This window comes from Rhinoraja longicauda, chromosome 6, assembly GCF_053455715.1.
Source record: "Rhinoraja longicauda isolate Sanriku21f chromosome 6, sRhiLon1.1, whole genome shotgun sequence".
Taxonomy (NCBI): Eukaryota; Metazoa; Chordata; class Chondrichthyes; order Rajiformes; family Arhynchobatidae; genus Rhinoraja; species Rhinoraja longicauda.
Genome location: NC_135958.1, coordinates 2,704,449 through 2,732,421, shown reverse-complemented (window position 1 = coordinate 2,732,421; position 27,973 = coordinate 2,704,449). Strand labels below are relative to the sequence as shown.

Genomic DNA, 27,973 nt, shown 5'->3' with positions numbered 1-27,973 from the left:
GAGAAAGCATTTGCCTCCACACACAGTAAAAAACAACTTGCTGTGTCAATTTGTGCTTATGGATGGTTGCTACCCTCTTGTGGTGACAAATCAGAATGAATGCTTCAAGACCTTGCAACACAGCAAAACAAGGGAATTGTACTTTATTTCAGAATTGTCAAAACACAACTAAATTCTTATTTTGCTACAAATTCCAACTTTCATAAACTGAATTGGAAGGACTTAATTTTGGATTAATTAAGGACTTAATTAAGGACTTAATTAAAACCCTTTTGAGTCTGTCAACCAACATGATTCACTTTAGCATGAAACCCTGGGATAAAATGAAGTAAATTAAATACCAGTTTTATGCATCTTAATTATTTCAATAACTTAACATAAATTGGTGTTCCAACTAATTCTACAATAGTGCAGACCCAACATTTAATATTACAAATTCATAATTTTGATATCCAAAATTCTGAATTTTACATCAAAGTTCATAATATGGCGCGTAATGCAACTTTTCAGCAAACAAAATGTATGCACGCTAAATGCGCTACATTCATGTGTGAAAAACGACTATTATTTCCAACAGTCTGTAGTTCTTGGACTACATGTACAATGTCAGGCCTATCATGAGTACATTCTGCTATTTATAGCAAGGTTATGGAACAGAAATACTTTTTACAACACAAAGAAAAAAATGTTTTGTCTTGTTTTTCTATTTTGCTTTTCCCTTACACTAGCAAATTCCTGGCCATGTAAGAGGCATGAATAATTCTCATCAAACGTAAACTACTTACTTGACCTCTTCTCCGGCAAAATCAAACACCTTTGTGATTGTGATCTTTCCAGGTAATTTTTGCTTCTCTGTGTCCTTCACTAAATCCCGATGCTTGTTAGACTTCTCTTCAACTAATATATCCTGGACAGAAAAAGAAATGGTCACACATATCCCTCAACCCCACCCAAATAATATATTTTATTGAGAACAAAACGATCAAGGTGACTTCTGCTATTCACATACAATGAAGTTAAACCCAGAAAGATACTACCAGAGGAAACATGTTTCAGGGCAGGTGCACTAATCACTACCATTTATCCATAATATGCTTTCTAGTTTCAATAGTTACCACCTAAACAGGTAGATAAATCGTCTTAAATCTATTAACACATTGTGAAAACCCTCTCCCAACTTAAAGTGGATTCTAGGCTTTTGATTATCACAAATAACCCCATGACGAGTTAATTCAGCTCCCCTGTATTACCAGAGGTACTCCTCTATCAGTCAGTCTGAAAACAATTCTCCTTTATAGAGCTGTAAAGCATTGAAACACTTTGTCCATGCCGACCAAGTGGGCATATTGGGTGATTTTGCCCCATATCTCTATAAAACCTTTCAATCCAAATATCTGTCCAACTTTCAAAAGTTATAATTGTATCCACTTCTATAGCTTCCTCTGTAGCTCATTCCAGATACGGACCATACTATTGAGCAAAATGTTGCCCCTGAGATCCCTCTTAAATCTCTCACCTCTCACCTTAAACCTATGCTCACTAATTTTGGAAACCACTGCCCTGGGAATAAGACTGCGAGCGTGCACTTTGTCCATGATCTTAATGGTGCTTGGAGTCAGAATGAAATTAGTGCAAGTTGCAACAATCTTAACCATAAGGAATTCTGTCACAAATATACACCGATGAGCCAAAACATTATGACCACTGAAAGGTGAAGTGAATAACATTGGTTATCTTGTTACAATGGCACCTGTCAAGGGTGGGATATATTAGGCAGCAAGTGAACAGTCAGTTCTTGAAGTTGATGTGTTGGATGCAGGAGAAATGGGCAGGAGTAAAGACCTGATCGACTTTGACAAGAGCCAAATTGTTATGGCCAGACGACTGGGTCAGAGCATCTCTGAAACGGCAAGGCTTGTGGGGTGCTCCTGGTCAGCAGTGGTGAGTACCGACCGACAGTGGTCCGAGGAGGGACAAACCACAAACCGGCGACAGACAAGGTGTTGGGCGCCCAAGGCTCATCGATGCGCGAGGGCAACGAAGGCTATCCCGTCTGGTCCGAACCTACAGAAGGTCTACTGTGGCACAAGTTACAGAAAATGTTAATGGTGGTCACGGGAGGAATGTGTCACAATACACAGTGCATCGCACCCTGCTGCGTATGGGGCAGAGTGCCCATGATGACAGAATGTTTTGGCTCATCAGTGTATGTTCTAAAACGAAAAGATTTACTCCTTATAAAATAATATTTGTGCAATATAAACAAGCAAATTGGGAATGTATCCAGGCTCAGTAATGATTTTTTTCAAATTGATGACTTTTAAATTAGCACCCAAACAGCAAATTCATAATCTACCCACATTCTACACCTTACATTCAAATATCCTCTTCAAACCCCTATCAAATAAATGTATTGCCCAGATGCAGAAGCATGGCCAGAGAATTTCAATTCTGCAGATGGTTTGCCTAGTTATGTGGAGAGGTGATTCTTTTTTCAGAGAGTCACTGTTAGTTTCCAGTCTATAAATCCTCCTGCAAAGCAAATGGTTATCAGTGGTTTAGTGGCCCCCATAGCAGAAGCATCCACGTGATGGGGCTGAAAACTGGAAGTGTCCTGCGCTAATTCTGCTACCACCATCGTCTACTGTACCAGTGATGGCTCCCACTGATTGTCGCCCTTTTCAGGATGGACGATGACAGTGATGTAACATTTGAGTGATGGACACGAAAGAAGTGGTGGTTTAGTTTAGTTTAGAGATATAGCATGGAAACAGGCCCTCACACGATGACCACATATTCCATAGTGTGTCAATGAGTACATTTCAAAACTACTTTGTGTGCTCTGAAATCATAAAAACGGTGCATGTCTCTCTTTAAAAGCCCCAACTTTTGAAGCCATTCCTAACATAATTCCCTTGACTCCCTTACATTTTATCTGTAAATGCTCCTATGAAGCATCTTCAGCTGTTTCACTCCATTACATATAATATTAACACAAAAAGCTGGAGTAACCCCCAGTGGGTCAGGCAGCATCTCTGGAGAAAAGGAGTAGGTAACGTTTCGGGTCAAGTCAGAATCTCAGTCCGAAGAAGGGTCTTGACCCAAAACGTCACCTCTTCCTTTTCTCCAGAGATGCTACCTGACCCGTTGAGTTACTCCAGCTTTTTGTGTCTATCTTCAGTTTTAACCAGCATCTCCCTACACACATAAAATTAAATTTACTTGGACGATGAGAATGAGCAACTATTAATGAGCACCATCTAGACAACATTATACTCTTGCAAGGATAGAAGGCTCAAAACGTCCTCTGATGGGAGAAACATTTTTCAGTAATATCTACCATTTCTATTCTCCCAGTTTCATGGCCCAGATCGGGTTTACCATTACCTCTTTGTCGGAGGTTGGAATAATTGCTTGTGCTTTAGGATTTTGCCCAACATCGCTCAGGAAGCTGGCCCAGAGATCATCGGCCTTCTTCTTTTCCTCCTTTGCACATTCTTCTGGATCAACAGCTTGGTCAACCTCCCTTTTGCCTTCATCTTCACATTCTAAATATTGGGCATCTCGGTTTCTGTCAAACAAAAGCATACAAACTAAGAATGCAAGGCTGACTTCTGTGCACATCTGATCAGCCTAAGGAACTATCTGACAAAGGCTGCTAAATGTAACAAAATGAATGAATAAAGCTCGCATCACGTTTCCTTGCCCAATGTTGTCATGTTGAGTGCACCAGGGATTGGCCAGTAATGCTTAATATACAAGAGGGTTATTCGCTGGAGAAGGGGGAGAGAAAGGATACAGAAACAGTAAAAGGTGGAACTTGCCACCTGGTTGCCACCTGGTTAGCGCAGAGATAAAAATTTAAATTTACGGCCAAACAAGAAGCTTCAGATTGCAGTGAATTGGTGAGAGCTAAAAGATAGCTAGAACATGCTCACAGTGGAGACTTGATGAGTGGTTAAGGGGAGAAGGCAGGAGAATGGGGTTGAGGGGGAAAGATAGATCAGCCACCATTGAATGGCAGAGTAGTTTCAATGGGCTGAATGGCTTAATTTTGCTCCTATGACTTTTGAGAGGATACCATAAGAGTATAAAAATGGTCGACATCTGAGCAATCAGGATCAAGAATCAGCAGAGAAACTAGAAAGCAATTGGCACATTTAATTTTAAAAAATCGGATTGTAGTTCACAAGAAAAGACTGGAGAGACTCAGAGATGAATCAGCAATGGGAAAAGCATTGAGACAACGGTCTCAAATCAACAGGCAGATTGTTGAAAAATAAGTCAACGGGTTTAGGAAAGAAATTGGACAGCAAATATTAGTCCTCCAATTGACAGTAATGGGAAGGAAGTATTTGGTAGCAAGAATGGGAAGGGGTTATTTCCAGCACTTGGTGCCAGTTCAGTGTGGAGATCTTCGCTGGAAGCTTGCCTCTTGGTAACATCTCAACAATGTACAATGTATTCACCTGGAGGAGACTCGTTTTCCTGCTTTCTTCCCTAACTTTTTTTTCTGAGGTTGGTCATCTTCGTCCTCAGGATTTTCTTTTACCAACTCACTGACATCGTCTTCACTGTAGTCTTCACCTGTGGAAGTCAAAAGGTACGTTACCCTCTGTCTGTACACAAATAAAGCAAAATAAATACCGAATCAAGGAACTTAACATTGAAAATGGGTAAAGTGGCAATGATTGATTGGTCAGTCCACCTCTTATACATTTGTACAAGCTCCTTTTGGCGAAAATAAATAATAGACAATAGGTGCAGGAGCAGGCCATTCGGCCCTTCGAGCCAGCACCACCATTCAATGTGATCATGGCTGATCATTCTCAATCAGTACCCCGTTCCTGCCTTCTCCCCATACCCCTTGACTCCGCTATCCTTAAGAGCTCTATCTAGCTCTCTCTTGAATGCATTCAGAGAATTGGCCTCCACTGCCTTCTGAGGCAGAGAATTCCACAGATTTACAACTCTCTGACTGAAAAAGACTGAATAAACCTGTGATTTGCAGGGACCAAAGGATGGTCTTTCTTCAGTGCATGATGGAGGGTGGGGGAAGAGATGGTTGGATGTCGTGACTGAAGAGTTTACAAATAACAAAGCGTTGTACCGTTGTAATCTTCATTTGCGATTTCATTAGTAACTCAAAAGTTATCAAACCATTATGAAAATTTGGAAACAAAAGGAACTGCAGATGCTGGCTTACCAAAAGAAATACAAAGTATTGGAGTAATTCGGCAGGTTTGGCAGGCTCTGGAGGTCATAGACATATCCATGTCCTCCCAAGATGCTGCCTGACCGACTGAGTTACTACAGCACTTTGCGTGTTGTATTATGGAAATTTGTTGCACAGGAGGCTACTTAACTCCACATGTCCACGCTGACCAAAACCAACTATTCAGACTAATCTCCCACCCGCGTTATTCATCTGTTAAGTTAAGGGTGCAGCAAAATGTAGCAAGGGTTTCCCACTCCATCACCATCTCTGCTACAAATTCTGCACACCAAGTGTTTGAAATGAAAATTTATTTCCGCGATTGCCGCTAATTCTTTTATACATTATCTGAAATCGACACCCTGTGACTAATGACCTTTCAATTAAGGAAAATATCTCCTTCCTGTTCCAGAAAATGCTGAAAATCTGAAATAAAAACAGTGGTGCTGCAAGTAGAGTTGTTGTCCCACAGTGCCTGACTCATGCCTAACTCTGTCCTTGGGTTCTGACTATGTGAAGTTTGCATGTTCTCCCTGTGGTTGCCTTCCATATCCCAAAGACGTGCTGGTTGGTAGGTTAATTGGCCACTATAAATTACCCCCAGTGTATAGGTGAGTAGTGCAATATGGAGAGTGCCAATAAAAATGTAGAGAGAATTTTTAAAATTGAATTCAGGTAAGGTTAGTGTAAATGTGTAGTTGATGGTCAGTTTGAACTTAGTGGACCAATGGGCCTGTGACTCTATGACTTTTAGAGCCATTGAGCTATTCAGCATGGGAATGGGCCCTTTGGCCCAACTCGCCTATGCTGACCATGTTGCCAGCCAACCTAGTTCCACTGGGCTGAGCCAAGCCCATATCCCTCCAAACCTTTCCAATCCATGTATCTGTTCAAATGTCCTTTAAATGTCATAATTGCACCTACCTATGGATAGGACAGGTTTATAGAGATGTGGGGCAAATGCGAGTACATATGCCTCGGTGATGACCACAGAGAAGCTCGGAGCCCGGCCACGGCCTCGCGGGTCGGTAGGAAGAGCCTCGCCTCGCGGTTTGGAGCCCGGATCGGCGCCACGGAGACCTCGGGAGAGGACCCGGTAGCGTTGCGGAGAGGTAGGTACGGCGCCCGATCATAGTACCAACCGACAGCCGAAACGAACAAGTGACGTGAGGCCTTGGTGGCGGCGTTGAGACCAGGCGGCGATGGAGCCTCGGCAGTGGTGAAGCCTCGCGAGTCGACCAATGGTCGGTGAGAGTGTGGGGGGACTGCCGAGAGGGGTGGGAAGAACAATGGAGGAGCCGGCATGAGGGGTCCGCCGTGATGGGGGGAGAAGAACAATGGGGACCTGGCGTGGGGGAACCGCTGTGGAGGATGGATGGGGGAGACGACAAGAGGAGGAGCCGGCGTGCTTTGTAAATTTGTATATCATATCATCATATCATATATATACAGCCGGAAACAGGCCTTTTCGGCCCTCCAAGTCCGTGCCGCCCAGCGATCCCCGTACATTAACATTATCATACACCCACTAGGGACAATTTTTACATTTACCCAGCCAATTAACCTACATACCTGTACGTCTTTGGAGTGTGGGAGGAAACCGAAGATCTCGGAGAAAACCCACGCAGGTCACGGGGAGAACGTACAAAACTCCTTACAGTGCAGCACCCGTAGTCAGGATCGAACCTGAGTCTCCGGCGCTGCATTCGCTGTAAAGCAGCAACTCTACCGCTGCGCTACCGTGCCGTATACATTGGGTATACAAGCAAAGAATTTCACTGTGCCTTGTCACATGTCAAGAGTCAAGAGTGTTTAAGAAAAAAACTGGTTTCAATCGATGGTAGACACAAAAAGCTGGAGTAACTCAGCGGGTCCGGCAGCATCTCGGGAGAGACTGAATGGGTCACGTTTCGGGTAGAGATCCTTCTTCAAGAGTGTTTTATTGTCATGTGTCCCAGATAGAACAATGAAATTCTTACTTGCAGCAGCACAACAGAATATGTAAACATAGTACACTGTAAACAATATGATAAACGAGAGAGAAAAACAAGTTCAGTGTGTATATATATACACATACCCACAAGTACACACACACACACATATTATATAAATACATACACAGCACCCTCTCCTCCCCCTCCAACCCTCTTATCCTCCCTCCTCCCATCCTCCCTCCTCCCACCCTCCCCCTCCCTCCCTCCCCCTCCTTCCCAAGGAGATAGATTTAAACTTTAAAATGTGAATAACTTTTAAAATATAACACCGATTTCAATGAAACTTCCTCCATTAGCACCAAAGGGACGACGGTGAGTAAGGTGGGCCTAAAATTGTTGCGCTATCGTGTACCGTTTTGGCTGTAGTTCAGGAACAAACAAACAAACGAGAGTTTTAGCATATAGATATATACATACAAGCACATATATATACACATACGCACACATACTCAAAAAATAAACAATAGTAGTGCAATAATAATAATAATTATAGTAGTCTATTGAAGTTCAGAGCTTATTTGAGGTTGTAGTGTTTAATAGCCTGATGGTTAATAGCCTGAAGAAGCTGTTCCTGAACCTGGGCCTTAGTTTTCTGGCTCCTGTACCTTCCACCCGATGGCAGGGGTGAAATGAGTGTGTGGCCAGTTATTTACAACACTGAATGCTGCTTTACACTCTTCATCAGTCACTTAAAGCAAACATTTCTTGGTGCTGAAATACTTTGGATTGGGATCCATTGTCTGAGCATTACACATGATCCAAATGTCTCCTAAGTTGTACCAGGGGTTCAAACCGAAGGCTGGCAGGTACCTTAAGTTGCAATTTCCACTCCTTCACTATTTCTCTGCACACATTCTAAGGTGATCACTTATTCAGACGCATGAAAACATTTACGAGGAGCTATTTTATTTGTTCCTGGAAGAATGTCAAAGCCTTAATTAAAAACAAGCAAAGACCAGACCATTGTGTTTCATTTGGATGAGGAGGTTCAGTCTGATTTTGCTGCTAGTGTCACTGCATACAATACCCTCAGGTATGTTCCACCACGACCCCATCTCTGCCAAGCGGTCTGAACAGTCCTTCCTTAATCTAGGATACTGTCCAATTCACTTCTACCCCATTGTGGTCATTGGACTTTGTCTCTGGGACTGTTGTGCTATTATGCTAACTACAATCTGCACTCTACATATTGCACTTGAGTTTGTCTTGATCGCATTTATGTGCAGTATTATCTGATCGGATAGCACGCAAGCAAAAGCTTTTCATTGTATCTCAGTGGTCATGAAAATAATAAACCTAAATTGAATCCAAATAAATAAAAAGATTGTTCCAGGGTCTCAATCATGAGCAGATGACTTAAATTGAAATCTCTACCACTCCACTACACCTGTGCAACTTTGCAACATGTTACAATAGATATTTTAGGCAAATGCATAAAAACATTTACAAGGAATGCTTTTATTTGTTTCTGGGACGATTTCAAAGCCTTAATTTTTAGAAAAACCTCGAGCATGCCACGGCGTTTCATTAAAACCAGTGTATTACATTAGGGTGAAGAAGTTCAGTCAGACATCGCTGCATGTGTTACTACGCACAATATCCTCAGACGTGTTCCACCTGCCGAGCGGCCAGAGTGTGCACAGTGGGTCAAGTCAAGTCAAGTCAAGTTTATTTGTCACATACATATACACGATGTGCAGTGAAATGAAAGTGGCAATGCCTGCGAATTGTGCACAAAAAAGAATTACAGTTACAGCATATAAATAAAGTTAATAAGGTCCCTTCTTCCCTTCTCTTATCTGGCTTCTCAATGGTCCTTCCGTAAGTCAGGGCACTGTCTGATTCTAGACACAAAATGCTGGAGTAACTCAGCGGGACGAGCAGCATCTCTGGAGAGAAGGACTGGGTGACATTTTAGGTTGAGACCTTTCTTCAGTCGTGACCCGAAACGTCACCCATTCTTTCTCTCCAGAGATGCTGCCTGTCTCGCTGACTTACACCAGCATTTTGTGTCCATCATCTGTGTAAACCAGTATTCGACACGATAGAACTTTATTTATCCCATGAGGGAAATTGATCTGCCAACAGTCATAAAACACACAATACATGAAACATGAAATTAAAGTGACGAGTGGAAAGGATTGGGGATGTGCAAAGATTTTGGAAGGGGGGGGGTGAGTCAGTCTACCCCATGACAGAAGGGGAATAATTGTACAGTTTGATAGCCACAGGAAGAACCGTCTTGGTGGAGCCAGTCTGTTGCTGAAGGTTGTCCTCAGGTTGACTCATGGAGGGGGTGAGCTGTATTGTCCAAGATGCAGTTGTGAGGGGCATCCTCGCCTCCGCGACCACCTCACATGAATCCAATTCCACCCCCAGGACAGAGCTAGCCTTCCTGATGAGTTTGTTAATCCTGTTAGTGTCCTCGGCCTTCGCCCTGCTGCCCCAGCACACGGCAGCGAAGAAGCTGGCACTGACTACCATCCACAGCATCTTACTTTTCGAAAGGTACAGCCGGCCCTGTCCCTTCTTGTACACTCCAAGGTATTTGTACTCCTTGGTAAGCTACACATCCACACCATTGAGGGAGACAGGGGACAGGGATGTTCCTCTCCTCCTAAAGTCCACCACGACATCTTATCAGTGTTGAGCATCTACAGTTCCTTCCTACACATACTGTCCGATACTCCTCTACCTCATTTCAGACATTGGACATTGTCCATGAAACTGATGCGCTACAATGCTGAGAATTATATTGTACATTATGTATCTTCCCCTTTCCTCCATCTATTGTTTAGTGTACTATCACATGTACCGAGGCACGGCGAAAAGCTTTTGTTTCATGCTATCCAGTCAGCAGAAAAACTATACATGATTACAATCGAGTCATCCACAGTGCACAGATACATGGAGTGTGGGTGGAAACCGACGATACCGGAAAAAAACCCCACACGGTCACAGGGAGAATGTGCAAACTCTGCACAGACAGCAACCGTAGTCAGGATCGAACCTTGCATACACTGGAATTTAGAAGGATGAGAGGGGATCTTATCAAAAAAATATAAGATAATTAAGGGGTTGGACACGTTAGAGGCAGGAAACATGTTCCCAATGTTGGGGGAGTCCAGAACCAGGGGCCACGGTTTAAGAATAAGGGGTAGGCCATTTAGAACGGAGATGAGGAAAAACTTTTTCAGTCAGAGAGTTGTGAATCTGTGGAATTCTCTGCCTCAGAAGGCAGTGGAGGCCAATTGTCTGAATGCATTCAAGAGAGAGCTAGATAGAGCTCTTAAGGATAGCGGAGTCAGGGGGTATGGGGAGAACGCAGGGATAATCAGATTGTGAATGATCAGCCATGATCACATTGAATGGTGGTGCTGGCTCGAAGGGCCGAATGGCCTCCTCCTGCACCTATTGAACCTATTGAATCTATTGAACCTAGTTCCCTGCCTGGCGCTGTAAGGCAGCAACTCTAGCACTGTCTGTGCCATCATTGTGTGTTTGAGTTTAACATGATTGATTGTATTCATGTGCAGTGTTATCTGATCTGTTTGGACAGGAGGCAGAACAAAGCTGTATGAGAAAATAACTGCAGATGCTGGTACAAATAAGGTATTTATTCACAAAATGCTGGAGTAACTCAGCAGGTCAGGCAGCATCTCAGGAGAGAAGGAATGGGCGACGTTTCGGGTCGAGACCCTTCTGCAGACTGATCCTAGTCAGACTGAGGAAAGGTCTCGACCCGAAACGTCGCCCATTCCTTCTCTCCTGAGACGCTGCCTGACCCGCTGAGTTACTCCAGCAGTTTGTGAATAAAGGCAGAACAAAGACAGGTACCCTGTACCTCGGCACACGTGACAGTGACAACAATAATAATGATCCTAAACCTAACGTGGATTCCTCACGCTGACCGAAGGCGAAGTTTACCCGAAGGCTCGTAATCCGCGTCCTCCTCCGACGAGTAATTCTCCGAATCGGAATCCGACATGATGTCTATCCCGGAGAAGCCGAGGCCCGGCGTCCTGGAGACACGGCAGCGCCCGACGTCTGACGTCACCCGAGCCGTCAGACGTCCGCCGTCGTCGTTGGAGCCGCTCGACGCCTGACGTCACCGGAGCGCCAGATGCCCGCCGTCACCGAAGCCGCCCGACGCCAGACGTCCCCGGAGCCGCCCGACGCCTGACGTCACCGAAAACCGCCCGACGTCTGTCGTCATCGGAGCCGCCTGCCCGACGTCTGAGGGTCGGTCCCAGCAACCGCACGGTGACCCTCACTCCGCCAAACAACGTTCAACCCAAACCCACACTCCACTTCAACATTTCCCACACGCACTTTCGCAGCTAACGGGGCGATCTCACGCCGAAAAATATATCATTTTTCTTTAATTTCAAAACTAATAATCCATACTTTATTTTACGCGGTTAGATATTTGGCTGCGCCTGAAGTGGGAAAACTAAATGTGTGCCGAATGTGCGGGTCTGGAATACGAGCGCTTCGGTGGCCGATTGAATGACCCGCCCTATTTGATTGTGACGGCACGTTGCTCCGCGACGTGATTGGTCCAGTCGCCTGTCTGTCGCATGACGCGCGCAATCCCCGCCCCCGCTTGGCGCTGATTGGCTGGTCCGGGTGTCGGTCGACTCTCTGCCATTGGCCGCTTTGGGAGGGAGGGAGGGTGCTATCCGTCGCCGTCGTCGCCGCCGCCGCCATCTCCGTCAGGGGGCGTCACCTCACCTCACAGCACACCACCACCACCACCACCACCTTACCCGGGTGTTGACGGCCGATGGCGGCCGTGTGGAAGAAGCGACGAGCCCTCGATCTCCCTTCTGAAGAAGTCTCTCGGGTGGATGGATGGGTTTGATGGCTGAGGAGCCATGCCCGGCGCCGCTGCTGGCCTGACGGTGCATCATATCCTGAGCCTGGGCCTGATCCCCCGGGTCGGGAACACCACCTGCCCCGGCAATGTCACTCTACGCTTGTGCCAGTTCACCGGTGAGTGAAGGGAGCTTGTCTTGTCTTGTTGATGCTGCACCGACCGCCGCTGTGTGTTGGGCTATAATCTTTTGTATCTATCATCACTTCCGAAGTCGAGAGTCCACCAGGGAGTATTCTGGAAGTATCCTGTACCCACTAGGGACCGTGTGGGACCGTGTGGGTCCGGGGGGGGGAGGGAGGGAGGCCGGGCCGGGCTGGGCTGGGCTGGATGTTTTAGCTTTTAGTTTAGAGATACAGCGCCGAAACATTCGGCCCGAGGCCCACGGACCAGCGATCCCCGCACACTCACACTTATCATACATACATTACATAGACAGTGTAAGAAAATAACTGCAGATGCTGGTACAAATCGAAGGTATTTAATTCACAAAATGCTGGAGTAACTCAGCTGGTCAGACTGAGTCTGAAGAAGGGTCTCGACCCGAAACGTCACCCATTCCTTCTCTCCTGAGATGCTGCCTGTCCTGCTGAGTTACTCCAGCATTTTGTGAAATAAATACACACACACACACACACACGGAACAATCTACACATACACCAAAGTCAAGTCAAGTTTATTTGTCGCATACATATACAAGATGTGCAGTGAAATGAAAGTGGCAACGCCTGCGGATTGTGCTAAAACTACAAAACAGAATAGATTTTTTTTTAAATTAACACAAAAAAATAATTAATACAGTAAATTAAATGAGTCCCTGGTGATATGAGAGTTAACAGTCCTGATGGTCTGCGGGAAGAAACTCCGTCTCATCCTCTCTGTTTTCACAGCGTGACAGCGGAGGTGTTTCAAGCCAATCAACCTACACACCTGTGTGCCTTTGGATTGTGTAGGATGGAACCGCAGTCAGATGCTGGTTCACGCGGAAGATAGGCACAAAATGTTAGAGTAACTCTCAGCGGGACAGGCAGCGTCTCTGGAGAGAAGGAATGGGAGATCCTTCTTCAGATTGAGAGTCAGGGGAGAGGGAGACACATAGATAAGGAAGTGTATAGTGCGAAAACGAGACATCAAAGGGAAAATGTAGAATAGATCATTGTTAATCTCTCCACTTCCCAGCCATGAAACGTTGCATGAGAAAATAAACACGACATGCTGGAGTAACTCAGCGGACAGGCAGCATCTCTTGATTTTGTATCTATCTTTGGTGTATAACCAGAATCTGCAGCTGCTTCCTACACAATCGTTGCATCAGTCAGACTTTCTACAGTTGCAACTCTATTCTGTGCTTTGTTCCCCTCCCTGTCTCTGTTTATTTTCAATGCATTTGAGTTTAGTTTATTGTCACGTGTAGAGGTACAGTGAAAAGATTTTGCGTAGGAAGGAACTGCAGAGATGCTGCCTGTCCTGAGTTACTACAGCATTTTGTGTTTATCTTCAGTGAAAAGATTTTGTTGCTTGATAACCAGTCAGCAGAGAGTCTATACATGATTACACGTACATTATGGGGTGGCATGGTGGCGCAGTGGTAGAGTTGCTGCCTTCCAGAGCTTGCAGTGTCGGACACCCAGGTTCGATCCTGGCTACGAGTGCTGTCTGTACGGAGTTCTCCCCATAACCGCGTGGTTTTTCTCCAATATCTTCGGTTTCCTCCCACACTCCAAAGATATACAGGTTTGTAGGTTAATTCGCTTAGTATAAATGTAAATTGTCCCTAGTGTGTAGGATAGCGTCATTTTGCTTGGATCATTGGCCAGCGCGGACTCGGTGGGCCGAAGGGCCCTCTCTAAACTAAACTAAACTAATCCAGCCATCCACATGTGTACACAAGCATGGTAAAGGGAATAATGTGAATAACGTTTAGTGCAAGATAAAGTCCGATCAAAGATAGTCCGAGGGTCTCCAAAGAGGTAGATAGTAGCTCAGGATTGCTCTCTAGTTGTTTGTAGATGGTTCAGTCTCGCTGGCAACTAGTGTAAAATACTTGTGGTCAGTTTAGTTCAGCATCTGAACTCACTTAACAACATTTAAAAACATTGAATATTCTGCAACAAAAAGACACCGCTGAAGGAAATCAGCAGGTCAGACAGCATTCGTGGAGGGAAATGTACAGTGGCGTTTTGAGTGAGACGAGGTCTCCACTAAATGAATATTAATGTAGGATTATATGACTAAGACCCCAAGAAAAGTAAAGAGTGAGGAAAAGGGTGTTTGTCTCATCCTTTTTGTTCTCGGTGTGCTATGCAATCGTATTCTACCTTGTTCCCGACGTGTAGATTTCTCCCATGGTTGAATGGTCTAAATAAATAATCTGTTTCGGGCTTGCTTTTCATTAATTTGAATTTGTTTCCTGATTTTCAGATCAACTCAAGTTATATTTTTCCTTCAATCTACTCTGGCAGTTAGAAAGAACATTAAAGTGGTTTAACAAAAAATTTCAGAAAACTATGACAAATTGCTTTTTGAGCATAGGTGTGCAGTGCGACCCACTGCCTGGTGTTTATGGTAGCACTGGCATAAGTTTGATTGAACCATTGGTGATGAAGGTAGCTGATTGGATCTGTCTTCACTAAGGAAGATACAAACAATCTCCCAGATGTTCTAGTGGCCAGAGATCCTAGGGTGACGGAGGAACTGGAGGAAATCCACATTAGGCAGGAAAAAGTTTTGGGTAGACTGATGGGACTGAAGGCTGATAAATCCCCAGGGCCTGATGGTCTGCATTCCATGGTACTTAAGGAGGTGGCTCTAGAAATTGTGGACGCATTGGTGATCATTTTCCAAAGTTCTATAGATTCAGGGTCAGTTCCTGTGGATTGGAGGGTAGCTAATGATATCCCACTTTTTAAGAAAGGAGGGAGAGAGAAAACGGGAAATTATAGACCAGTTAGTCTGACATAAGTGGTGGGGAAGATGCTGGAGTCAATTATAAAAGACGAAATGGCGGAACATTTGGATAGCAGTAACAGAATCGTTCCGAGTCAGCATGGATTTACGAAGGAGAAATCATACTTGACTAATCTTCTGGAATTTTTTGAGGATGTAACTAGGAAAATTGACAGGGGAGAGCTGGTGGATGTGGTGTACCTCGACTTTCAGAAAGCCTTTGACAAGGTCCCACATAGGAGATTAGTGGGCAAAAAAGAGCACATGGTATTGGAGGTAGGGTACTGACATGGATAGAAAATTGGTTGACAGACAGAAAGCAAAGAGTGGGGATAAATGAGTTCCTTTGAGAATGGCAGGCAGTGACTAGTGGGGTACCGTAAGGCTCGGTGCTGGGACCGCAGCTATTTACAATATACATCAATGACTTGGATGAAGGGATTAAAAGTACCATTAGCAAATTTGCAGATGATACAAAGCTGGGTGGCAGTGTGAACTGTGAGGAAGATGCTATGAGGTTGCAGGGTGACTTGGACAGGTTGTGTGAGTGGGCGGATGCATGGCAGATGCAGTTTAATGTGGATAAGTGTGAGGTTATCCACTTTGGTGGTAAGAATAGGAAGGCAGATTATTATCTGAACGGTGTCAAGTTAGGAAAAGAGATCTGGGTGTCCTAGTGCATCAGTCACTGAAAGTACGCATGCAGGTACAGCAGGCAGTGAAGAATGCCAATGGAATGTTGGCCTTCATAACAAGAGGAGTTGAGTATAGGAGCAAAGAGGTCCTTCTGCAGTTGTACAGGGCCCTAGTGAGACCACACCTGGAGTACTGTGTGCAGTTTTGGTCTCCAAATTTGAGGAAGGATATTCTTGCTATTGAGGGCGTGCAGTGTAGGTTTACTAGGTTAATTCCCGGAATGGCGGGACTGTCATATGTTGAAAGACGAGCGTCTAGGCTTTTATACACTGGAATTTAGGATGAGAGGGGATCTTATCGAAACGTGTAAGATTATTAAGGGGTTGGACACGTTCGAGGCAGGAAACGTGTTCCCAATGTTGGGGGAGTCCAGAACCAGGGGCCACTGTTTAAGAATAAGGGGTAGGCCATTTAGAATGGAGATGAGGAAAAACTTTTTCAGTCAGAGAGTTGTGAATCTGTGGAATTCACTGCCTCAGAAGGCAGTGGAGGCCAATTCTCTGAATGCATTCAAGAGACAGCTGGATAGAGCTGCACCTATTGTCTATTGGTTAGTCTGTCACAGATTGTGGGCAATCATTGACCTCCGTGGTACCAAACCAGAAACAGAAAGCTGTGGAAACATTCATAATTTATCAGGAAGCATCTGTGGAAAGAGAAATAGAGTTAATGTCACAGGTCTATATCCTTTTCCTTTCACGTATGCTGCCTGACCTGTGTGTTTTCAGCATTTTCTAATTTCTAGCAGTTTTGGTTTTGTTTCATCCATTGTAGAGAATCTAAACTGGGAATATTATCCTGTGTTAGGCGACAAGCTATTTATCAGTGATCCTGTTCCAGTACTTCTTGCGTCGGATCTTCTTATCAAATTGAAGGACTTCCATTGTGTTGGGTTGATCTTGCCAGGGCTGCTTTAATTCCTGTCACTTGCAATAGATTGTTGAGAATTTCATGGATTTAGAGAATCAACCCATTGTGTTGCTACTTTCACAAATACTAAAGTTTAATCGCTTCCAATTGTTTTCACATCATACGATGCAATAATTTAAGTAATTAACAGCAACCCAACGAAACAATTGTAACAGTTTTTAGACAGGGTAAAGTGCAAGTTGATCTATGCGTTGTGGCCATCTGGCTCAGCAGGACCGGTTCATAGCAGCTATGGCCCTGGGGATGAAGCTGTTCCTGAGTCTGGAGGTGCGGGCGTAGAAGGCCTTGTATCGTCTGCCCGATGGAAGGAGTTTGGACAGACTGTTGCAGGGGTGTGAAGAGTCTTTGTGGATGCTGGTGGCTTTTCTGAGGCATCGTGTGTTGTAGATGCCCTCCAAGTCTGGTAGCTGTGTTCCGATGGCCCTCTGAGCTCTATGGACTACCCGCTGTAGAGCTTTCCTTTCTGCCTCCGTGCAGCTGAGGTACCACACAGGGATGCCATGCGTTAGGATGCTCTCTATGGTGCAGCGGTAGAAGGTCGTCAGCAGCTGTTGGGGTAAATCAGACTTTTTCAGTAGAACAGTCTTTGTTGTGCCTTCTTGACCAGCACAGCAGTGTTATTGGACAATGTTAGGTCCTCCGAAATGTGAGTGCCCAGGGTAGGATGTACAGCTGGCCATATTGGAAATAGTGGGTCGGTTGTTTGGTCGGAATATGTGGGATGGTGATGTTCAGTAGTAGTTCAGTAGTAGGAGGTTGGGTTGTAGTAGGCTATATTATGTATATATTGTACTTTTTCAAGGTAAAAGTACATTTTCCTTTGTACTTTTACCAAACAAATTTATGCACAGTGAAGTTCAAAGACCCGATGCGAGAAATACTGGAGCAGGAACATTGTCACTAATAAATAGCTTGTCACAATTTTGTGACTTTTACGTCCCATCGTCAAGGTAAGGAACATTGGATGTTGGCGGTGTCTTGGTTTGCAAGGGCAGTTACTGTACTGTTGAGTGGGACCTGGTGTCTGTGCTTGGGGGAATGAGTGGGCAGTTAGACAGGCTTGTGTGCAGAAACAGTTGTGAGCATTCTGTCAGGATGTATTTTGAAAAATAGCTGGGTAGTTGGTGGAAATTGATTTGGTTGAAGAGTATTGGGCGATAGGGGATTTTTTTTAATTGGGAAGGGTGTTCTGCTTATTGGTAGCAACTAAAGTCCACATATCGCAAAATGGAGGCTTGTGTTCTTGAATGGAGTAATTGATTTAACTTGCCATTGCAAATGGTGCATTTAACTAATGCATCATAATTAATAAATATATTCACAGCAGCCTGTGGCAAAGGAGAGACAGTGAGATATGTTACAAATTCATTGGCAATTTGCACTGCTCCACCATTTGCCTTGCTATATGGCCACTCAATGTCCGCTAGGTTTCAAGTGATCAATTGCATTTAAGCTGTTAAAGCAAATTTAAATTTGCTCCAAAAGTAAGTGCTGTATTTTTCATGACACATGGGTCCATTTAAGTATAAAGATCTTGCTTCTACAATGCTATTCAATCCCACAAAATCCTTTGATTGTTTTTAATTCTAATCTGCGCTTTTATCTTTGCTGACTGTTCAGAAAAGTCACTAGTTGTCTCACATCCTCTATTGCTTGAGCAAATATGTCACCCGGTTATATATTTGAAAGATTGGAAGCATTGTCTTGAGAGCATGTGGCAAATTCAGTTTCCTGACCAATTTCAATTTCTTTCCCTGGCGATTTTCTGAAGCTGGGCCAGATTAATTTTGATGAAAGGCCATTAACCTAAAACATGAAATCTGCATGGATCTGAAAATTTCAAACAGTATTTTGTTTTTGTGGTATTTGATCCTGAGATCTTCCAATCATTTTAACCAAGACATTCTGCTTTCATTTCTGTAATATTGCCCAGTTTTGGATCATGGGTGGTATTGTCCGGCATGATGTGTAATGGAGTTGTGATGTAATGCTCAAATAAAATTATAACGCAGCAGTATGAATATTGATTCCTCTAACTTCAAGTAACCCTTCCATCCCCTCTCTCTCCGTCCCTTCCCCACCCTAGTCATTGTACACTGTTGTCCTGGTGAGTTTTATTGTATAACTCATTAGCACTGAGCCCACAGCTCACAATGGACTGTTTCCTTGATCATTATTACTTTTGTGCATATCTTTCATTCATTTGTTCTATGTCACTCTATATCACCAACTATATCTCTAGTTTCCCTCTCCCATGACTCTCAGTCTGAAGAAACATCACCTATTCCTTTTCTCCAGAGGTGCTGCCTGAGCCCCTACTCCAGCTTTTTGTCTGTCTTATAAAAAAGGATATGTTCCTGCAGCTCCAGTTGAAGGAAGCTGCATCTTGCAAACTTGACAAGTGGAGCTGGTGTTTCATGCTCTGTGTGTGCTTACAATCAAAATTACTCAAGAGGAATAGTGGATGTGTTGCTTCTGTCTAACAGAAATCACTGTCTTCAAGATGAATCAGTCAAGGGCAAAATGTAACAGCAGTATTTATTGGGACTTCATGAGGTTGTTGTATTGATGTTATTCTGTGTATTATCTTCCCAGGGGAAGCAGTACATTATGAAATGGGACTCGGTGGATCCAATCTCTCACCGGGTTAGCTGCAGCATTAAGATGGTTTGACATTGATCTAACCCTCTGCTTTTGTCCATTGCAGAGATGTGGTACGCAGTGTTCCTTTGGGCGTTACTGTCTACAGTTTTTATCTACGTTCCTGCTGGATTATTGGCATTTGTAATGTTGCGGCGCCATAAATACGGCCGTTTCATGTCGCTGGGCATCCTAGCAGGGATCTTGGGACCCATCACTGCAGCAGTGTTGACTAGTAGGTGTTTCTTTAAAGCTTCAATTAATTAAAACATTCTCCCAAAAAAGTATAGGAAAGAAAACTGCAGATGCTGGTTTAAATTGGAGGTAGACACGAGATGCTGGAGTAACTCAGTGGGTCAGGCACCATCTCTGGAGAGAAGGAATGGGTGACGCTTAAGAAGGGTCTCGACCCGAAACGTCACCCATTCCTCCTCTCCAGAGATGCTGCCTGATCCACTGAGTTACTCCAGCACCTTATGTCTCCCAAAAAAGTATTTGTTCTGCTTATCTTAAAGTATCTGAATTCCAAATATTTTAATGTTTCCATGTTATAAAGTTATAAATCAAATTTTGTATGAATTACTTTTTATCATGTATGTAATGAGGCATATTATGTCATTGGGTTTTGTCTTGGGAAGGTGGTGAACAGGGTTAGTCATCTGTTTGCCTTTCTTGCAGTCCCCAGCTGGGCCCTTTGCTCCAGTGCTGGATCTTCAAGGAGCTTAGCTTCCCCCATGGAACTTGCCTCCGCTTGTGTTGTCAGATGGCTCCTGCCACTGGTGATCCTGACAGCACCACCCGGCCTCATTGCACAGATTACCAGAACGGTTCAGCAGCTTGTTAACCCCTGAGGATTTGATGTTATTTTTAACAGCTATGACCAACAGAGAAGGAAGGTGGGGTGCAGTCCTGCAGATGCCTGTGCCACGCTGCAACCCAGCTCAAAGTTAAGGTGCAAAATTATGGCTATCAAGCTTGCATCTTTATTTATTCAAGGCTGACCCTCCAAATGCCAGAATGGACCTGTATCTGACCGTTAATTGAGGTTGGAATCCAACTATTTACAGTAAGAGAGGTATGGGCAGCCTGGTAGTGCAGGAGACACGGCGGTGTGCCTGGAAAGTGATCCAGACAGCAGCACCTCTTGTGTGTGGTTGCAGAGCCTGTGCATGAGCTCACTTGCATAGACTGTGTGTTCTTGTTTTGGTACACGTTCAGTAGTAAGGTTGCTCCACTGTACCAGCTTGTTTTGTCGCTCAATGTCAATTTAACCTTGCTGAAAGAAGCGACAGGGTCAATTTCAATCTTTGTTTTTTTTTCCTGGATAAGGATGGTCTTTTTTACTTTCTAGATTCCATTTCTTCTTAAAGAACAAGATGCAATATTTTAACACTCATCAGGGTGGTGCAGGTGGTAGAACTGCTGCCTCACAGCACCAGAGACCTAGGTTCAATCCTGACCTCAGATGTGACCCGGAGTCCTTGGGTGTAATCTGGGCGCTTCAGATTCCTACCACATCCCAAAGACGTGCGGGTTTATAGGTTAATTGGCCTCTGTAAGATTGCTCCTAGTGTGGAGGCTGTAGATTTGAAAGTTGGGGAACAGAGAACTAGTATGAACGCATGATTGATAGTCTGTGGGGGCCAAAGGGTCTGTTTCCATGCTGTATCTTTCAATCAATGTATATGTATACAATAGTAACATGATATTAATGTGAAACCTGATCCATTTCCAAAGTTATTTATATTAAGTGGTGCAGGGTCCCAATTTTACATTATGAGCTGATCTGTTAGGTAAGTGTTGCCTTTTTAACTGGCTCTGGACGTTTCATTAATTATTTCATCAGAGGTATCCATGACTTTCAGAACGATAGGCAACATGTTTCTGTCATTTGAACAAAAATGTCCATTTAGAACGGAGATGAGGAAGAACTTTTTCAGTCAGAGAGTGGTGAAGGTGTGGAATTCTCTGCCTCAGAAGGCAGTGGAGGCCAGTTCGTTGGATGCTTTCAAGAGAGAGCTGGATAGAGCTCTTAAGGATAGCGGAGTGAGGGGGTATGGGGAGAAGGCAGGAACGGGGTACTGATTGAGAGTGATCAGCCATGATCGCATTGAATGGCAGTGCTGGCTCGAAGGGCTGAATGGCCTACTCCTGCACCTATTGTCTATTGTTCAGCTACAATTTTTATCTGCTAGTACCGTTTAAAACGTTAACAAAGTGCATTGATAATAAAGCCAAAAAATTAATTGCATAAGACAAGCTTTATTTATATATAAATACAGCTTTATATGTACATAACAGCCTGTATTTATATTTGATTCAATGGCTTTGTTGTCAATGCAGTTTGATTGTCCTTTCTGTTGCATTATCAATGCCACTTGATTGTTTTGCACCTTGTTGGATGTGTATGAATAGTGTTAGGATCATGCCCAAATGACAAGCCATTAAACATTATCTTGCAGGTGCAGCTATTGCTGGTGTCTACAGAGCTGCTACAAAGCAAATGGTGCCTCACGAAGCTCTGGTTCTTGGAGTCGGACAGGTATTTTTCGTTGTGGCAATTGCCTTTCTACGGATTTTAGCGACTTTATAGCAGGAGGTGATCTGTCCATCCAAGTGGGCAGGATTACAAGTTCAACAATATCGCACCATTTTCCAGCTTGACGCTGCATAGAAATTGCACTGTACCTGTGGGATCCAAACAAAGCTCTACGCCAATCATCGCTGCTCAACTAAAAGGAATTGGCAACACCATAAAGGTAGATTCCTAAGGATGGCCAAGCGAGAAGAACAAGATGCAATATTTTAACACAGCACCACCCATCAATGTACCATGTATATTTGAGGTACAATGTGACAAGATACCACTGCGCACCCCAGTCTTTTGAGAGTCTCAAGATCTGAGATTTGTTCTTTTTTCAAAAGTCAACGCCAAAAGAGGTAATTTGCATTTATCAGGCACACAAATAGACTTTTTTTCCACAATTTAAACTTAAGATTAAGACTTGTACAGATATTTTGTAAGAATTATAAAATGTTTATTGTAGGATTAGAAAGTCAGACCACCAAGTTCATTCTGAGATGGACAGAACTTGTACTTTGATTCTGCTCACTACATCTCAATATTTCAAGAATAGGAATAATTATGAAAAGACAACCAAAACACTTGTAACTGAAGATCACCAAAGGGTTGGTCACAGTAGAATAAATACCCAAAGAACTGAGTTGTTACAGCTTCACAGCTTAGACAAGGTGAACAGTTCTAACAATAGGTGGAATCTTATTTTTGGAGTTTCTCCTTTAAAAATAGTATAATTTCACAACTTTTTAACTTAAAATAAACAGTTGAGTTTGAGATTATGAAATTCCATTGTTTATCCCCTGCAAAGGAATTGTGATCTTAACTGTTCCTCATTGTGCACTCAACTCAATCAAACAGTGATTATAAATATCTCATCCATTTATCCTCGTTTACACTGTATAGTAAAGTAGCTAAAACTTAATTTACACACATATCGATGGTGAGACTAGGGTGTGTATAATATTTTTTTAACAGCCACAACTAGGGCCCAAGCGGCCTAAATTGCCAATGTCATGCACTTCGCTTCTGGAAACATCATAAATAAGCAAGTTTCATTTTCTTAATGTAGAATTAGCGTTGCAGGTACTTTTGCTAAGCCAATGACTGAGAATGTCCTCCACATTTCTGACTAATCAGTTACCAGCTCTTGATTGCACAAGTAGAAAGTAGAGCATGACTGTGGAAATGATCTGCAGTTTTCACTCAGCCAGTGGGTGAAGTTTGTTGCTGATTTTGATTTTCATCCTGGAAACTTGGAATGTTGTTTCAGTTGCAGCTTTTGACATTGACCTGTGTTAATTGCAGCAGTAACTGTGCACGTGTATGTACAATTCAAGTGTGCCAATCATTTTAATATTTCCTTGTATTTAAAATCAGCCATTTTAATATTTGTACATTTTTAGAAATACTTGTTTAGTTGTGTGTATAAACAATTGTTAATGAGCACACCATAAACTAACTGTAAGAAAAAGAATCTTCTAGATTGTGTTGACAAAAAGTGCTGGGCATGTGTGGAAGCTGTCTGCACAACATGTTAAAGTCTCCAGATGAACAGGTTTGCATATTTCCAGGATTTGCCAACCATTTAAAATAGATTTGAATATAGTTTCTATTTTTACATTACACGTGGTAATGCAATTGCTGTGAAATAATATATGTAACTGTTATAGAAAAAAAACAGAAACTATGGGCCACACTAATTTATACCGACTGCTCTTTACAAAAGAGTCAAACATTAATGTTCTGGAACAGTAAATGGGAAGACCAGGGATCATGTCAACATTATCATCATACCTGTTCCCACTTATGTTGTCCTTCGTGGGGAAACATTTTTCAATGAATGCTATCATAGTTGACAAAGCCAGACAATGTTGTGATTTGTACAATGGAGTGAAAGTGGGGAGTTTGAAGGAAGAGAGGAGAGGGAACAGAATGCACAATGCCTGGTTTTCACCCGGACTTGGAGTTTTATTCCTCCTGCTGTGGTTGTTAACTTGCTCTGTGCTAGTTTGTTACTTATCTTTTATTCGTTTTGTTTTCTGTTGAGTTTAGTTTGGGCTTTCTATCTGCACTCCTCCAATGCTTCTTTTTTTTTCTTTTGTCTAACCCGTGCTGTAGTTGGGATTGTGTTCATTGCAACTGAGTACAAATGGTAAGAAGTTGTTTTATCGGGTGTCACACTAAATAGTTATCTGCTGAATAATTATCTAGGAAAATTGTGGGCAGAACCTGGTTATGGGTGAAGGAATTGATGAGAAATGTCATATTGTAAAAGGAAATCACCTGTTATCTGATAGTAGGATGTGAGTTGGTGTTATTCATTGACAATTAAATGGAATGATAGGTTCCAACTTCAAATACCAGTGAAAAACCCAAGTGATAAAAAATAGGATTCCACTTGGTCAACATAAAGTATTGGCCTTGCAGGTAATGAATAGCGAAATATTGAGAACATTCATTTCTCAAAAATATTTGCCTTTTTGCAATATAATCTGATATTTTCCTTGTGTTTTATTCATTAATTCTGTATTTGCTTATTCTACTATCCTTTTAACCAGAGGAGTATTTCCAAATTATTTTGTGCTGCATTGCAAATTTGCTTATAAAGTAATGTCTAGTCAATGGTGGTGATACTATCCAGATAGAATGTAGATGTCTGCTATGCTGTGCCTGCAGTTATTTATGTAGTAAGTGTAAATACAGTCTTAAGTATGTTTGCACCTTTTATTTTTATGTTGGTCATGTTTAAACCACATTAGTGAATATTTACTAATCATTGTCACTTGCATTCATTGTAAACCCAATTAATTTTAGTTAATTGTACAAATGATACCTTTTTGTAATATTTAATGTATGCAGTGGAAGCCTCTAGCCAGTGGCGTCTCTTTCTAAATGAGTTGTCATGGTACAGTCAAATAGGTCGTTAGCTTACTTGATTGTTCTGTAAACATGTCTAACAATGTGAATTTAAATGTTTATTATGGGTTTTTAATGCTATGTAATGATCAAATATTTGTTTGGAAATTTATATTGTCAACATGGGGAAATCAGAATTTTTATTTTTCTACTTACATTGCTAATTTTGGTGATATTTACTGGAAAGTATTTATACAAAATAAATTTTATTGAATTGACTTGTTTTTAATTGTATACATCTTGATAGAGATCAATATTTCACAACCTCCAAACCTTTCCCACCCTTATCTGACCAAAATAGAGTTCCTCCTTTCATGCTGCAGTTTGCCAAAACACATCCTTGACATGTGCAGACCACATTGAATAATGCAACCTCCGCAGTGTTACAGGAGGACAAGGGAATTAACCATCGATGGGAAAGAATAACCAACAGAAAATCGCACTTTATTATCATCAATGTTGTCACGAGAGAGAGAGAGAAGGTGGGAAAGTGTTTCAGTGGCTGGAAGCAGTGGTTCCAATCATAAACACTGGCATTCAGCCTTTTAAAATTAAGGTTCTCACTACAACCCAAGCATTATCGAGCCCACAGATATGAGACTTGCTAGCTGACGGATAGCAGTGCATCTGTATGTCATCGGCCTTTATCCATTGGCGGCACTGGGACAACTGCATCCTACCTATCTAAGACGCTAATGGAATTCTAGACCTGGGGGTTAGAGCCAACGGTAGATCTGATTATTTTGCTTTGGAGAAATAATTAGTGCGGCACGGTGGCGCAGTGGTAGAGTTACTGCCTTACAGCGAATGCAGCGCCGGAGACTCAGGTTCGATCCTGACTACGGGTGCTGTCTGTATGGAGTTTGTACGTTCTCCCCGTGACCTGCGTGGGTTTTCTCCGAGATCTTCGGTTTCCTCCCACACTCCAAAGACGTGCAGGTATGTAGGTTAATTGACTGGGTAAATGTAAAGATTGTCCCTAGTGGGTGTAGGATAGTGTTAGTGTGCGGGGATCGCTGGGCGCCGCGGGCCGAATGGACTGTTTCCGCGCTGTATCTCTAAATCTAAAAACAAATATTCAATTAATTATCTATTTGAAGACCAACAGTTGTGAAATATTTAAATGTCAGCAGCTTTTTCATATCTGTTGGCATATCAGTCAGCATTGATAAGAACAAAGGTCTTTTCTCCAGTTCTACCTCCTGTCAAAGATATTGCAGAACTGCATTCGACTGCTTGAGGTGTGGCAGGCATCTAGATCGCTCCGGCCAGCTCGAGGGTATAGAGCTCCAGGCTTTGTGTCTACCCCAGGTTAGTGCAGACAAGAAGGTTTGGCAACTATTGCAATGATTCTACTCTGATTTAGCCTGCGGGTCACTTTTGTGAAGAATTGGTTGTATTGCAACATTTATTATGTTAAGCAAATAGGTGTGGTTTATGGAAGCAAATCATGCAGTTTTTACCAGCTCTCAACTCCTCTACACATCGCTCTACTTCCGTTCGTTGTGACAGTGGATGTTTCTTCATGTGTTGCTCAACTCAATTTGGGTCCCGTTCTAGTGGCTGAGTGCATTCATCTTCTATATACTAAAACTCTCATTTGTTTGTTTGTTCCTGAACTACATCCAAAATGGTACGATAGCACGGCAATTTTAGGCCCACCTTACCGTTGTCCTTTTGGTGCTAATGGAAGAAGTTTAATTGAAATCGGTGTTATATTTTTAAAGTTATTCACATGTTAAAGTTTAAATCTATCTCCTAGGGGGGAGGAGGGAGGATAAGAAGGTTGAGAGGGATTGAGGGGAGGGGAGGGGGGGGGATGGGGAGAGAGGGAGGAGAGGGTGCTGCACCAATGCAGAAGAGGTTTGGGCCCAACGGGTCCACTTGGTCTAGTACCCTGTAAACAGCTTTCATGTGACCAGTTGAACTTCAGACATCATTCTTTTTACAGTCTAGCAATTTGAAAGGAAATTCACATTTCACACTTCATTATTTGGACAGCACAGTGGCGCAAAGGTAGAGTTGCTGCTTTACAGTGCCAGTAATTCCACCCTGACTACTGGTACTGTGTGGAGATTGTACGTTCTCCCTCTGAGTGTGTGGGTTTTCTCCGGGTGCTCGGTCTGAAAAAGGAAAGGACACAAAATGCTGGAGTAACTCAACAGGTCGGGCAGCATCTCTGGAGAACATGGACAGGTGATGTTTCAGGTCAAAACCTGATTTCTTTGAATCTGAAGAAGAAAGTTGACCTGATGCATTGCCTATCCATGTTCTCCAGAGATACTACTTGACCTGCTGAGTTACTCCAGCACTTTGTGTCATTTTGTGCAGTAACCAGCATCTACGTCTGTAAAAGGAAAGACGTTTACAACTTTTTTTTCAGCAGCTCTGAAGATTGGAGTCATGGGTAGAGTAACTGGTAACACTAATAGCTTTCAGGGATAAATAAACAAATATAATCCATACACCTCATAGATGAAACAATAATGGACAAGTTACAAATACAGATTGCCTTCACAAAGGTCACAATTGGAATAAAATTACAATCAGCTGTAAAAAGCTCAGCAGGGCAGTACAAGGACAAATTTAAAAAGTCAAACTGCTTATGAGAAGTCACGGTAAATCTGGTGTTAAGAGTGCGCCACACTAACATTGATTAATTATATAGTTTGCATACTGTTAAACATTTTGGGGAAAAGTGAGGTTTTATATCTTGCACTTATTAAAGACACTGCCCTTAAAGATGATATGCAAAATTCCAGGGCACACAGCTCTCCAGGTAAACAAACAACATCATTAAAACACTGCTGTGCAACACATTATAGATTCAACGACATCATTATGATTATTTAGCAAGTAAATTCCACTTAATGAATAACTACAGCCAAATGAGACTTTCTGATCATGTGGGAGCAGATCTGTGCCTGTTCCTGCACAATCACAAGCTCTTATCGCCAACATTTTCTCAGCCAGACTTTCATAGTTTCTGCCAGCTGTTAAGGCAGGCAAGAAAGGGATTTGTTTTCTTCTTGCTTTGAATTTGGATTTTTTACTTTGAAGTTGGGCAATGGTCAATTGGAACACGGTTACTCTTGTAGAGCATTGTTAATTTCTGGTCAATGTAGTCTCCTCTTCATCTCCCTCCTGGATCTTCACCGTGAGATCGTCAAGTAAACTTC

General features: G+C 42.9%; 2 protein-coding genes across 2 annotated transcripts in view; one reads left to right on the top strand and one right to left on the bottom strand.

Moving 5' to 3' along the window:
* cfdp1 (craniofacial development protein 1) overlaps positions 1–11,261 on the bottom strand; it is a 131,786-nt gene extending 120,525 nt beyond the window's left edge. The window contains exons 1-4 of the mRNA XM_078400358.1: positions 11,137–11,261; positions 4,470–4,587; positions 3,388–3,571; positions 786–907 (exon numbers count right to left, since the gene is read on the bottom strand). Coding sequence (XP_078256484.1) covers positions 786–907; positions 3,388–3,571; positions 4,470–4,587; positions 11,137–11,197 — 485 coding nt within the window. The 5' untranslated portion in view covers positions 11,198–11,261. The remainder of the gene's footprint in view (positions 1–785; positions 908–3,387; positions 3,572–4,469; positions 4,588–11,136) is intronic.
* A 657-nt stretch (positions 11,262–11,918) lies between these two features.
* tmem170a (transmembrane protein 170A) lies at positions 11,919–24,961 on the top strand. Its single transcript, XM_078400357.1, has 3 exons — positions 11,919–12,204; positions 19,365–19,532; positions 21,760–24,961. The coding sequence occupies exons 1-3, from the start codon at positions 12,087–12,089 to the stop codon at positions 21,888–21,890; spliced, it is 417 nt and encodes a 138-aa protein (XP_078256483.1). The 5' UTR covers positions 11,919–12,086; the 3' UTR covers positions 21,891–24,961.
* The last annotated feature ends 3,012 nt before the right edge of the window (positions 24,962–27,973 follow it).